General features: G+C 50.0%; 2 protein-coding genes across 2 annotated transcripts in view; one reads left to right on the top strand and one right to left on the bottom strand.

Moving 5' to 3' along the window:
* Positions 1-2,438: 2,438 nt before the first annotated feature.
* ATP5F1A (ATP synthase F1 subunit alpha) lies at positions 2,439-11,982 on the bottom strand. The gene is made up of 13 exons (XM_018078777.2): positions 11,937-11,982; positions 9,745-9,985; positions 8,529-8,608; positions 7,292-7,461; positions 6,380-6,553; positions 6,134-6,300; positions 5,876-6,024; positions 4,876-5,027; positions 4,547-4,771; positions 4,335-4,442; positions 3,654-3,798; positions 3,326-3,476; positions 2,439-2,645 (listed from the first exon to the last, which is right to left on the bottom strand). Exons 1-13 carry the CDS (start codon positions 11,980-11,982, stop codon positions 2,564-2,566), a joined length of 1,890 nt encoding a protein of 629 aa, XP_017934266.2. The 3' UTR covers positions 2,439-2,563.
* A 333-nt stretch (positions 11,983-12,315) lies between these two features.
* The window catches only part of HAUS1 (HAUS augmin like complex subunit 1), an 11,810-nt gene continuing 9,701 nt past the window's right edge, over positions 12,316-14,424 (top strand). The window contains exons 1-2 of the mRNA XM_029962146.1: positions 12,316-12,330; positions 13,034-13,174. Coding sequence (XP_029818006.1) covers positions 12,316-12,330; positions 13,034-13,174 — 156 coding nt within the window. The remainder of the gene's footprint in view (positions 12,331-13,033; positions 13,175-14,424) is intronic.

Below are 14,424 nucleotides of genomic sequence, written 5' to 3'. Positions count from 1 at the left end.
CCCCCCCAGCTCCCTCAGCTGCTCCTCATAAAACACAACCCTCCTCCACCACATCCATCCCGTGTTACCCACGGTTTATAAGGGGGCCTCTGCCTGAGACAAAGCACTGCGTGAGCAACCTCTGAACAGTGCTTTGAAAATAGGAGGTAGAACACAGTGTGCTGGAATGCCTGAATCACATCCACTGCCCTGACCTGCTGCCTCTGCGTGAACACAGGGAGAGCTAAAACAGTCCACTAATCAAAAAGAGGCATTTTCCACTTACTGAAATAAAATACTCAGTTGTAACCTGAGGCTGATTTAGGCAAACTGAGCCTGTGCACGCTCCTGACAGAAGAGAACACAAGCCCCCACCAGAATCCACATCACCAAGCAACTAAAGGGGCTCCAGGAGAGCTGGAGAAGGACTTGGAACAAGGGATGAGGGATAGGACAAGGGGGAACAGCAGGGTTAGAGGGACAAGAGGGCAGGGTTAAATGCGATGTCGGAAAGGAATTCTTTGTGAGGATCATGAGGCCCTGACACAGGTTGCCCAGAGAAGCTGTGGCTACCCCATCCCTGGAAGTGTCCAAGGACTGGCTGGACAGAGCTTGGAGCAACCTGGGCTAGTGGAAGGTGTCCCTGCCCATGGCAGGGGTTTGGATGTCAATGATCCTTAAGGTCCTCTTCCAACCAAATCACCCTGTGAGTCTGTGATCCACTGGCCATTTCCCAGCTTCCCAGCCCCACCCCGTGGCCAGGGCAGCCCATAGCACCACTCAGGACCTTGGACCCATCCTCCAAAACCCGCCCTGCCCTTCACTCTGACCCGACTGGTGCATTTACCACACGGTGCTTTCATGAGGAAGTTCTCACCTTCCTACATCTCAGCAGCAACAGGGCAGAAACCAGAACCTTGGAATATTTCTCTCCTATCTTACTAGAAACAAATACATCTCTGTGCAGTTTTGGACTAGGGCACCCCTGAGCTCGGTGCTTTCCAGCTGCAGCAGCACGTCAGTAGAAGATGGCACAGCACCACCAAGAGGTAACCAGCGTTCAGTCAACGTGCAGGAACAGAGTCACAAGCTGTAAACATTATCCTGGAAGTGACAAATGATGTTGGCCAGGTCAGAGTAAAAAGGTTCCACAACATTCCCTCGTGCGGGTGAAGCCCCTGAGCCACCTGTTCTGCAGCTGTGCATGGAATAAACAAAACAGAAATCCCTCCTCCTGGAGCACAGCACTAACTCTTCCCAGAAAGGTGTCTGACACTCCTGGACTAAAAATTTTCCCCCGGTACAGCAGAGCCTGTTTGTTAGCCTGGAACTGTGTGAGAATGTTTCCAGCTGCTTGTTTGCACTGGGAGGCAGGATGCTCCCCTGCAGGAAAGTTAACTGGGGACAGTGGGTGTGCAGGCTCCATGGGGATTAAGGGCCAAGCTCCACTGTACCAGACTGAACACACTGCACAAAATGGAGAGGCTTTGAACTCTCCCCCATCCCAGATCGGTGCAACACTGAGATTTCCTGTGCCTCACACAGCAGTCAGGAAATGGAAGAGCTCCAGCTCTGGGGTCCCAGCACAGGAACAACATGGACCTGTTGGAGCAAGTCCAGAGGAGGCACAAAGTTCATTACTAGGATGGAAAACCTCTCATACAAGGAAAGGCTGAAAGAATTGGGATTGCTGAGCCTGGAAAAGAGAAGGCTTCGAGGTGACCTAATTGCAGCCTTCCAGTACCTGAAGGGAACTTACAGAAAAGATGGAGAGAGACTATTTACAAAGGCCTGGAGTGACAGGACAAGGGGGAATGGCTTCCCACTGCCAGAGGACAGGATTAGATGGGATATTGGGAAGAAATTCTTTATTGTGAGGGAGGTGAGGCTCTGGCACAGGTTGGCCAGAGAAGCTGTGGCTGCCCCATCCCTGAAGTGTTCAAGGCCAGGCTGGACAGGGCTTGGAGCAACCTGGTCTAGTGGAAGGTGTCCCTCCCTATGGCAGGAGGGTAGAATGAGTTGGCCTTGAAGGTCCCTTCCAACCCAAACTATTGTAGGATTCTAGTACTTTAATCTCTGTTACTACTGTAACAGCTACACCTGCAGTTGTCCTGCGACTCAAGGACCAGTCTTACAAAGGCCCGGCACCAGGATGGGTCACCAGGCAGAAATTCCAAGAAATACTCTGCCAGAGTTTCAGGCAGTTAAAGAGATTCCGGCGAGGTCCAGTGAATTACCCCCGTGACAAGGCAGCACAGGGTGCCTCCCCAGCGGCACTGCCCTTCTCCAGGATAAGCTGCCTGGCACCAAGGATGAACACCCTGAGAACATCTCTCAGCTCTGTCACCCTCCTGCTCCCGTGTCAGGGGAGTTTGCTCACCCAACAGTTAAGATGCCCCCTGATGTCCAGGGGAATTCAGCTCTGTGTTCTACAGATGCAAGCAGCCAGCCAGAAGGCACTCGTTCAGAACAGGGAACCTTTATTCTCACTGAGATCTGTACATTCAAGTCGCATATACTTTAGTCTCTGATGGAGCTGGAGCACTGGAGCACAACCGCCTGGTCTCTGAACAGTTTTAAGAGTTTATGCCTCAAAAGTAGCCAGGAAATTTGTGACTATCTCCTTCAACTTCGCTTCTGTCTGGTCAGAGATCTTCCCTTCGGTCCTGTTGGAAGAGTTCAGTTAAACTCCTGACACAGCAACAGATACACAGTCAACCCGAGACAAAGACAGAAGCTTCACAACAAACCTCCCCATTTCTATCAAAATTAGTAGATGATTTAATACATTTCTGTTTGATGTATGACACCGTACCACTGACAAAACATCCCTTCTCCTGAAAGTGCTAAGTCTTGTTCAAGAACTGAAGTCTGTCCACAAGTACTTTCAGAACAGACGTATGTATTCCAACAATGCTCCACCTTCTACAGAGCTGTGCCTTAGAGACAAAAGGCACATGATTTGGCTCATGACAAACCAAGCCAGGACCAGTTCCCAGGACGGAACTATGGACATACTCAGTCCCCAACAATCCACTCAGCAGCACTTAACTCACAGCTTAAAGCTGTCAGAAATATGGGCAGTGACTCAATTAAGTGACTTCAGGAACAGATCAGACATAGGCAAGTACGTTCACTTTAAGCATAAGCTGCATTTCCTAAGAGCTGAAGACACGAATCTGAGGAAGGTCGATGGTAGGAAGGCTGATATAACCTCCAGTTCTGGCACAAGCAGCTGAAGGCCTGATGTTCTAGGATACACTAAATTAACAGTTCAGTGATCATTATTCTGTACTCCAGCCATTAAGTCAATACCCTGGGGATGAAGCATGGTAGACCCCCATACCTGATTGTGGAGAGGAGGGCCTGGTGCTGGCTCAGTACATGGGCGAGGAAAGCGCTCTCAAATTTAGTGATCTTGCTGGGCTCCAGCTTGTCCAAGTGACCTCTTACACCAGCATAGATGACTGCAACCTGTTCCTCGATAGCCATGGGAACTGCAAGGAAGAGAGCACTCATTCCATCAGAACTCTGACAACAGGACACATCACAACTACACAGAGCCCTTGGAAGACCAGCTGTGTATGGACAGCCTGTTCAAGCCAGCCTGCATTTACCCTGTGCAGAATGAGCAGTCACTGCAGCACACAGCACTAACAGGAACAGACACTCACCGTACTGGCCCTGCTTGAGCAGCTCTGTCAGGCGCACCCCGCGGTTCAGCAGCTGCTGCGTGGCGGCGTCCAGGTCAGAGCCGAACTGGGCGAAGGCGGCGACCTCTCTGTACTGAGCCAGCTCCAGCTTCATGGTACCGGCCACCTGCAGCACAGGGCACAGGTCAGACCCCGTGGGGCCACCTCGAGGGGTGTCGCAGAGTCTGCAGGCTATCTGCAGCTGACAGCTGTCACCAGGCAGCTCTGCCCTGCGTACCAGACAGGTGACTACAAACACTGGCAGATCATACACATTTCCAAAAATCCCACCTTGTAACATAAGCATGCTATTTCTCCCTAATATGGGAACAGTTCATACTAAACCCCTCTAATTCCACGCCTGTACAAACGCTCGGGGTTAAGTGAGCATTCTCTATTTCTAGTTGATAGTACCCACTTCAGCATACCAAAACTTAATCCTACTACATCTTTATATAGATACCATTTTCCTTTCTCCCCCACCTCTCTCAGTAGGCAAGAGAAATAGCAAAGAGTTCTCCAAAGCTGGTCCTTTTATAATTTCATAACGCTAAGGAATCCAAAGCTTTATTCCCTCCCTGTTCACAGATCTTCGGAGTCAAATGGGTTGTAATGCCCACATATTACCTCCGGCACAAGGAGGAGCAGCAGCTTCACACTTACCTGCTTCATAGCCCTGGTCTGAGCAGCAGAACCCACACGGGACACAGAGAGACCAACGTTGATGGCTGGACGGATACCTTTGTAGAACAACTCAGTTTCCAAGAAAATCTGTAGGAGGAAATTGTTTTATTCTCTTGGTCAGAAGCCTGGAGGCCTCCTCAGAGACCAGCCAGTAAGTTACACAGGGGTAATGGGACAGGAAGCAGTCCCACCTGTCCATCAGTGATGGAGATGACGTTGGTTGGAATGTAAGCAGACACGTCCCCAGCCTGGGTCTCGATGACGGGCAGGGCGGTCAGGGAGCCACCCCCGAAGGAGTCATTCATCTTGGCCGCTCTCTCCAGCAGCCGGGAGTGCAGGTAGAACACATCCCCTGGGTAGGCCTCGCGGCCGGGGGGACGGCGCAGCAGCAGGGACATCTGACGGTAGGCAACGGCCTGTGTGGTGCAGAGGGAGCTGTCAGAGTTCGGCACCTCTCTCAACATGCCGGACTTAACATACACAAGGCCAGACCACGAGGCCTATAAACAGTGTTTCTCACCTGTTTGGACAAGTCGTCATAGATGATCAATGCGTGTTTCCCGTTGTCCCTGAAGTATTCCCCCATGGAGCAGCCTGAATAGGGAGCCAGGTACTGAAGGGGTGCTGCATCAGACGCTGTGGCAGACACCACGATGGTGTACTTCATGGCATCTGGAAAGGATTGGAGACACGTACCGCTGAGCGTGCTACCTCATCATGCCCCACGTCAGCAAACACAACACACGCGTGTCAAGTACCAGTGCTGAAGCACGCCCTGGCAGCGTCACTACACTGCTACAGGAAAGCCCACCACACCAGCTGAACCTGCCTGTTAGCTCAACTAACTCAGGAAGTCCCAAGAGCAAATTCATAGCAGCTAACACCTAACACCTGCAGACTTCTTTCCCATTTAAAATGAAATTTAAACCTTTACTGATACACTTTTGTTCTAGAAATAACTCACGCTGAAAGCCCATGGTTTCCTGGATGCTTCAAGGCTGTTGCAAAACCCTTCACTTTATAGTCCCAAACCAATCATTGTCCTTAAAATGTGGGGTTTTCTCTGATCAAGGTGCTTGATCAGCCTGCAGGAAGTCAGGTGCTGGTCTCTTGCAAGTTCTGTTACATGTGCAGCCTTGGTCATGGACATCATTTTCTGAAGGGATGCTATCATTTAATGTGTTTGAGCTGTGAAGGCTCCTCACTAAATCTGCAGCTGCCATTCACATCGATTGGCACATGGAACGCATGAACACATGGAACAAATGTCAAGTCCATAAATATTTGTCACCAGGCCTGCCTGACTGCAAAGGGTAAGCTCTCAACTCAATTCAGCAGTTTGGGGGCCTCAGAATGGTATTTTCCCCACTTGCCTAGAAAGGCTTCTTCTCCACAAAGCCAAGTAATTCATTCGTTTAATAAGAATTCTGTCTACATCTGCAGCCACCAGAGGGCACAGCAGTACTCAGCATTACAATGAGAACAGGATGTCAGCGGGTGCCATCTCCCAGTATCTGTACCTGCGTCAGTGAGCCTCTTCACCAGCTGAGCAACAGTGGATCTCTTCTGGCCAATGGCAACATAGATACAGTACAGCTTCTTCTTCTCATCCGTCCCATCGTTGAATCGTTTCTGGTTGATTATTGTGTCAATTGCAATTGAAGTTTTCCTGTGGAACACAGAGGCTGGTAAGTTAAGCTGCCCTGGGTTCTCCCACTCCCTACACAGCCCTGTGGTCCCTGCTTAAGGAATATTTTAGGCTTGGGCATTTAACTCACCCTGTCTGCCTGTCACCGATGATCAGCTCACGCTGGCCACGACCAATGGGCACCAAGCTGTCCACAGCCTTAATCCCAGTCTGCATGGGCTCACGCACAGAGATCCTGGGAATGATCCCAGGGGCCTTCAAGCCAACTCTCCTGCGTGTCTTGGATGCAATAGCGCCCTTTAAAGAGAAGAAAAAATTGCTGAGGTCTGTATCACATAGATAAAAGCAGAGGTAGTTAACACTTAGATACACTTACCTTCCCATCAATTGGATTGCCCAAGGCATCTACAACACGGCCGAGCAGCTCTTCCCCCACTGGAACATCCACGATGGCTCCAGTCCTCTTCACAACATCCCCCTCCTTGATCAGTCTGTCATTACCAAACACTACAACACCAACGTTGTCAGGCTCCAGATTCAAGGACATACCCTGGGACAGAGATCACATTATCCTTACAAAACCCATACCAACACATGTGAGAACTGTCACAGTGACTCTTTTACAGTGTACAAAATCCCAAAAGATCTACCTCAATCTTATTTGTAACAATAGTCAATGTTCTGCTTTTACATACAAAGCATCTATTTAACTCCACAGTGATTAAAGAACATGCCTAAGCTTTCAACTTACCCTGTAATTGTACCACAGCAGTTTAGCACTGAATCTCTCTACAAAAACCGGAAAGGATAAGCAGGGTTCAAGTACAAGAGTTTTCTCTTGCCTGGGAGCTGGACAAGAGAAAAGCACTGGCTTCTTCAGTGCCCAAGGTGAGATGGGTCATTAAAAATGCTGGATGAGCTCTTCCAGTACTCTTGGAACAGTCAACAGGTTTTTAACCCACTCTTAAGACTACAAGCCAGCAAGCTGCATGCTGTACTGAAGCAGAGAGGCCATTATTCAACAGCAAATAAAAAAGCCACCCTGAAACTGAAGAAAACAAAATCCAGTGTCAGGTTAGTCCTAGTACTTCCTAGATGAAGACAAAAAAAGCTCAAATGCTGGCTTAGAACCAGATACTGATACTGAAAGCCAAGTGTTACAAATTAAAAAATTTTCACTAGTTACTACACATTAAAGATGCAATGAAGCTGATACAATGACTCCATGGGTACCTCCCAGCACTTTTACTGTCCCTGAGCTAAAGGAACTGCTGTAGTGACAGCTCACCTTCAGCCCAGAAGAGAATTCCACCATCTCCTCTGCCTGGACGTTTCTCAGGCCGTACACACGGGCGATACCGTCACCGATGGAGAGCACACGGCCCGTCTCCTCCAGCTCAGCCGAGGTGTCAGCTCCCAGAATACGTTCCTCCAGAATAGAGGATACCTCCGCAGTACCTGGAAAGAGAGGTTAAAAGCACATTAAGGTACAGTATGAACCCAGTAAGCTTGTCTTGAATTCACAAGGTCCCCTTCCTCAAATGTGCCACAAAGTCTAGCAAACAACACCCTTACCTAGGATGCGTAAGATGAATAACAGCCTCTGTACTCCCAGTTAATAAAAGGAGCCTGAACTCATCATTACACGCCAGTTTTAACCAGAACACAGATGGCTGTTCAGTTATCAATTTTCTTGATTATGTCCTACACTACTATCAATCTCTCTCCCTAGAAAACAATTAGACTAATTAATTAGCCTTAGCTCAGAGAGAACAGGCATGCTTGCTCTGCTTGTTGAGCAGTTACTTAGACTTGGATGCATCAAAACACCCAGCCAATTGATTTGTAATCCAAGATCCAAACACACCTAAAGGAATTCCATACATTTAAGGAGCAAGCTGTTCAATATAAACTGTAAAAACGTATCCTCCATCTTCCTCAAATTTGTTTGGCTGCATACCTCCAACAATCTTTTATTTCCACATCTAACAAACAGTAAATAAAACTGTGAAACTGCTACTTCCCAATAACCTTTAATTGCCCTAAACCACTTCAAAATAACGTACGTGAATTGCTGCCAAAAACACAGCCACGCAGAGCAGCTGTCTTCTCTAAACACCAAACTGCTGGCAGCAAAAAAGCCATGCTCAAGGACACAAGGTCAAACCCAGGCAGGCCTGGGAAAGTCATCTGCTTCTTCACACTGTCCCAAGCAGGACAGGAAACTCCAACTTGGGGCAACTTTTTTCAAATAGTTCTGCAGGAGTTGAAGGCTGACTGGAATCCTCATGAAGCAGGTACCTGTGTAAGCCAGCTGACATGTGGTGTCCCCCTGGTTAGGGCATGTTTTGAATTTTAAATGAAGTGCAGTTTGCAGGATGTGACTGTGTAACATTTCACTGTTAAATACTGTCAGAACATAAAGGTCCTCAAGTGCTGTCAAATAACACCCATCATATTCAAATTCCCATTTTGTCTGACAGACCAAGTTCTTAAACCACACTCAAGACCTTTCTCAGACTCACCAGTCTTCTGAAAGCATGGTTTGGAGGCATGGAAGTTTCGTGTAGCAACAAATGCTGCACCCAGGGTGTTCCTGGAAACCTAAAATAAGCAACTGTTTCAGAACCAATGAGATTTCCTTAATCATGCAAAAAACACACTAAGATATAACACACTGGGATTTTTCATTTTGAGCTTATGATCTGTCTCAGTTTTGAGCTGAACTCCACAGCACCTCATTCACAATTACAGAACGAGTTCTGGAGTTCCAGAACCAACCCCAGCACCACCAAGAAAGGACAAATGGTGAAGGAGGTTGCTCCCAACCCCTCGCTGCGTTTTTCTGCAGTGCACTGATGTCACCATCAAGCACTGCAGCAGCTCCCACAGCAAAACCTCCTCTTGCTTGGCACCTAAACATCAGAACCTTGGGCATACAGAAATCACTGCACCACTCAGAGTTGCACAGGGGAGAAATAAGATTGTGTCTCCTAAGAAAAATCTAACTGCAGTGGTTTTGGTACGGTTAACACATATAGCAAAAAAAAAAGAAAACAAAACCTCTTCAGCAAAAGAACAGAACCACAGAATCAATTAGTTGGAAAAGACCTCCAAGATCATTGAGTCCAAACTGTGACTGAACACTACCATGTCAACTAAATCATGGCAGAGTCTATTCTTAAACACCTCCAGGGACAATGACCCCACCACCTCCCTGGGAAGCCCATTCCAATGTCTATTCACCCCATCTGTGAAGAATTTCTTTCTAACGTCCAAAAAAAAAGATCTGTGATAATGACTACATTAGATTACATTCCTGCACCCCAAGCAAGGCTCCCAATGCAGTCCCATGCAGCACCGTTAATGCAATTTATTTAATGCCCTATACGCCGGGCAGGCCTCTCCCTCATTCGCCTTTACTGAGGACAAGGGCGCGAGAGGCTCCCGACGGCTCTTTCCATGCTCGCTCTCTCCTCACAAACACGGGACAAAACTCTCCATCCCCTCGCACCTCACACCCCCAACCTTGACCTTGCCCTGGCAGCTTTCAGCCACTACCCTGAGCCCGGTGAAGGACACCTCGCCCCTCAGCGGGGTCTGCCCCACATCGCTGAGGGGACACCCCCCGCTTCCCTCCCCACACTCCGATGTTCCCCTCAATGTCACCGCGGCCCCCAAGATGGCGGCAGCGGCGCGTCCCCCCGGCCCGCCGGCTCCGGGGCGGGCAGGCGCTCACGCAGGCCGGCCTGCCGCGGCAGGGGAGCGGGCGAGGGCGGCGGCCACGCGGGCGGACAGCATTGGCTGCGCGCGGCAGAGGGCGGTGGGACCCGGGGAGGCTGCGGCGGAGGGACGCTGAGGGCTGCCGGCCCCGCGCTCTGCTCACAAAATGGCGGCGGCGCCTCACGCCCCTTTTGGCGCCGAGGGCCGCGCCCAGGGGGCGGGGCGGGGCGCGAACCGCTCCACGCGCCCCTGAGATATACTTAAAAATATACATATACACACACACAGGCACACGTAATATGCAATGAAATTAATTAAAAAATAATAAAAAATCTAAATAGGGTTTTTAGGAAATAGCCCGCTGCGGGAGGTGCCCTTGAAATGGCCCTCGGCGGGCGGAAGGGGCGGGGGCTGCTGAGAGGAACAGGAGGGCGGGGAGTGAGGGAAGGTCAGAGGGGGGACCTCGGGGACAGGGACAGGGACAGGGACAAGGGCAGGGATAAGGTAGGGGCAGGAATGAGGTCACGGAAAGGGACGGGGACAAGGGCAGGGACAGGAGCACGGAAAGAGACAGGAACAAGGACAGGGACAAGGCAAGGGCAGGATCAGGGACAGGGCTGTTGTCCCCGCTTTGGGCTCGTCCCCCGGTGCGCTGCGCCAATTTACGCACTGAGGCGAAGTATTTCTATTTCTTGCTCTGGTTTGCGCTAAGTAGGGGTCTGGGTGTTAACCCACATAAGTCTACACACCGATCACCAGAACTTTACGCTATTTATACATTTAAAAAAACAAAGGTATCAGCATTCACTGGTTACAAATTGCATAACTTTTCTATTAATTGCTACTCAGACTTTGCTAGCTATGTCTCTCACTTTGTATACTAATTAGTCTGCAAGTGCAGTTCTTCCCTCCATTTGAGTCTGGGGTTCCTTTTTCACAGAATCACAGAATATATTGAGTTGGAAGGGACTCACAAGGATCATCGAATCCAGCTCCAGGCCCTGCACAGGACCATCCCCAAGAGTCACATCGTGTGCCTCAGAGTATCATCCAAATCCTCCTTGGGCTCCATCAGCCTTGGTGCTGTGACCACTGCCCTGGGGAGCCTGTTCAGTGCCCAACCACCCAATGGGGGAAGAACCTGTTTCTAATATCCAACCTAAACCTCCTCTGACAGAGCTTCAAGCCATTCCCTCAGGTCCTGTCACTGGTCACACAGAGCAGAGCTCAGTGCCTGTCCCTCCTGTTTCCTTCCCCAGGAAGTTGTAACTGCAATGAGGTCTCCCCTCAGTCTCCTCTTCTTCAGCTGAACACACCAAGTGCCCTCAGCTGCTCCTCATACGGCTTCAAATCAAGGCCCTTCACCATCTTTGTTGCCCTCCTTTGGACACTCTCTAATGGCTCAATATCTTCCTTATATTGTGGTGCCCAAAACTGCCCCAATATTTGAGGTGAGGCCGCCCCAGGGCAGAGCAGAGCGGGACAATCCCCTCCGTGGCCTGGCTGGCGATGCTGGGCTTGGTGCCCCCAGGACAGGGTTGGCCTCCTGGCTGCCAGGGCACTGCTGACTCATGGACAACTGGCCATTGACCGGGACCCCCAGGTCCCTTTCCTGGCACTGCTTTCCAGCCTCTCATTCCCAGTCTCTCCATACATCCAGGGTTGCCCCATCCCAGGTGCAGAATCCAGCACTTTCCCCTGTTGAACTTCCTATAGTTGGTGATTGCCCAGACTTCTCGTTTGTCGAGGGCCACCCTTGCCTTCAAGGGAGTCAACAGCTCCTCCCAGTTTTGTGTCATCTGCAAACTTGCTCAGTGGCCCTTCCAGTCCTGTGTCCAAGTCATTTATGAAGATGTTGAAGAGCACAGGGCCCAAGATGGAGCCCTGCAGAACCCCACTAGTGACAAGTCACCAGTCTGATGTCACCTCAGTCACTGTCACCCTCTGTGCTCGACCCGTGAGCCAGTTGCTCACCCACCACATGATGTGTTTATCCAGCTGTGGCTGGATATTTTGTCCAGAAGGATCCTGTGAGAGACAGTTTTGAAAGCTTTACTGAAATCCAAAAAGATCGCATCAACTGGCTGCCTTGGATCAACCAGGTGGGTCACCATATCATAGAAGGAAATCAGGTTTGCTAAGCAGGACTTTCCTCAAGCTGTGCTGGCTGTGACCAACAACAGCATTGTCTTTCAGGTGTTTTTCAATACTTCCCAGAATAATCTTCTCCAGAACTTTCAATGAGTCAGTGGCCATGATCTCCCACTGCTGGAATTACCTTACCCCCAGGTACTGCTCAGTCCTGCTGACTTCACTCAAGACAGCCCATTCCTCTTGGGATTGTCTTCCCTTTTCCCTGATTAACCAAGCATACAATGCTCACAATGCAACTGCTTAATCATAACTGTCCAGCTACAGCTACTGAGTAACAATTTTTTAAACAAATTGCAAAGTTTGACTCAAACCCCTGTTTAGATCTTGAGGGGCGCAAATCTTGAGGGGCTCAGTATCAGGGTTAGGGGAGGGGGTAGGGGCAGTCACAGGGCAGGGAAAAGGGCAGAGGCAGGAGTAGGGATGTGAGGGGCTGCAATGCACAGGACAATGGTCTGGGGAAGGGGGTAATTAGGGCCCTTTTCCAGGAGCTCCAGTCTGGAAAGTAGCAGCTGGAGACAGAGAAGTACTGGCAGCACGTATGTGCTCTGGGAATGGGTAAAAGGGATGAGATGCACAGTGTCATGTTGGTTTCCTTACATTTAGCCAGCCTGTTGATAATGAGTGAAACTTGAAAGCCCTACAGGTGCAATCAGAGGGATGGAGACAGTGTCCCAAGCTGAGTAGAACCTAATGCAAGAGGCAGTGGTGCTCACGGTGCCAGGGATCTCTGCCTTGTGGCAAGCTCTCTGCCACAGCAGGGGCAGAAGCCTAGCAACAAGTCAGATAATCACAGAATGGTTTGGGTTTAAAGGGACCTTAAAGGCCATCTAGGTCCATCCTCCTGCAATCAGCAGGGGCATATTCCACTAGACAAGGTTGCCCCAAGTGTAGAAGCCCAGACGATAAGGGGGAGCCCCTTTGGCAAAAACATGCCGTGAGAGAGAACAGTATGTGAATGGAGAAGGGGCCATGCAGAGACAGGGCAGCACTTTTCTGGGACAAACGTCCTTGTTCTAGTTCTTGGAGATAAGCACAACACAGCACAGCACAAGAATGAGGCCAAGAAGTGGTCTAAGACTGTAGCAGGGCGATCAAGATCACCAAAGACCCCTGAAGTCCTCTGACCCATTTCCAGAAGGGTCTAGAATAACAGACTGCACACGATAAATTTCCACATAAAGTGAGAAATTCATCTCCAAAGCAGAGAAACAACAATAAAAGATCCACCCCAACCAAGACTGAGTATGCATGCACCCCAGGACCCTGGACACCCCATCAGCTGGAGCCAGGGCTGGTAAGCTCTTTCTTTCTTCCTTTCTTCCTTTCTCCCTCTTTAATCTATCCCACTCTCTTCCCTTTCACCCTACCCCTTTATCCGAAACCCACTGCCATGTGCTTGTATTAGGGGGGACTAACACACTAATTTCCAGGCCAAATGTGTAATTTACTAATGAAACTTAATGAACTTTTATGAATTCTTTAACTGGTTCCTTTTGGCCATGAGCACCTACAAATCTTGGGTGCTCCCTTCCCCTTACAGGTGGGATACCATACCAAGCCCCATCCAACCTGGCCTTGAACACTTCCAGGGATGGGGCAGCCACAGCTTCTCTGGGCAACCTGTGCCAGGGTCTCACCACCCTCACATGGAGTAATTTCTTCCAAATATCCCATCTAACCCTGCCCTTTGACAGTGGAAAGCCATTCCCTCTTGTTCTGTCACTCCATGCCCTTGTACAAAGTCCCTCTCCAGCTCTCTTGGAGCCCCTTTTAGGCACTGGAAAGGGCTCTAAGATCTCACCAGAGCCTTCTCTTCTCCAGGCTGGACACCCCAGCTGTCCCAGCCTATCTCCAAAGGAGAGGGGCTCCAACCCTTCGAGCATTTCCGTGGCCTCCTCTGGACTCGTTCCAGCAGCTCCACGTCCTTCAGATATCAGGGTCCGAGATTTGGAGGCAGCACTGCAGTGGGTCTTACCTGAGCAGATCAGAGGGGCAGAATCCCTGCCCTCAACCTGCTGCTGGGGATGCAGTAAATCCTGTATGTGAGACAGGGTTTGGTCTGCCAGTGAGAAAGTGCTGAAACCCAGGGAGGTACAGCATGATCATGTCCCCCTGGTAAATACAGAGAGGTTGGTAAAGTCACAGATGCCGGAAGACCTTTCTGGAAATTGAAAAGTTTAAGTGAAAAATCCTGAGCTATTCTGGCATGTGTTGTAGCAAATGTGATGCTTCAGCAATGTTTCTCATGCTGATTACTTCAGTAGTCACTTCATGTTCTGTAAACCTGCCTGAAAAGAAACACATTCGCTCAACCACTGCCCTGGGCAGCCTGTTCCAGGGCTGGACAACCCTTTCTGTGGAGACATTTTCCCTAATATTTGTTCTAAAGCTCTCCTGGCACAGCTTGAGGCCGTCTCCTCTCATCCTGTCCCTTGTTCCCTGGCAGCAGAGCCCGATTTCCCCTGGCTCCCCTCTCCTGTCAGGGAGTTGCAGAGCCAGAAGGTCCCCCCTGAGCCTCCTTTTCCCCAGGATGAGCCCCCCCAG

This window comes from Manacus vitellinus, unplaced genomic scaffold, assembly GCF_001715985.3.
Source record: "Manacus vitellinus isolate BGI_N305 unplaced genomic scaffold, ASM171598v3 scaffold_42_pilon, whole genome shotgun sequence".
Lineage (NCBI taxonomy): Eukaryota > Metazoa > Chordata > Aves > Passeriformes > Pipridae > Manacus > Manacus vitellinus.
The sequence above is the reverse complement of the archived record's forward strand: the minus strand, read 5'-3'. Positions and strand labels throughout refer to the sequence as shown.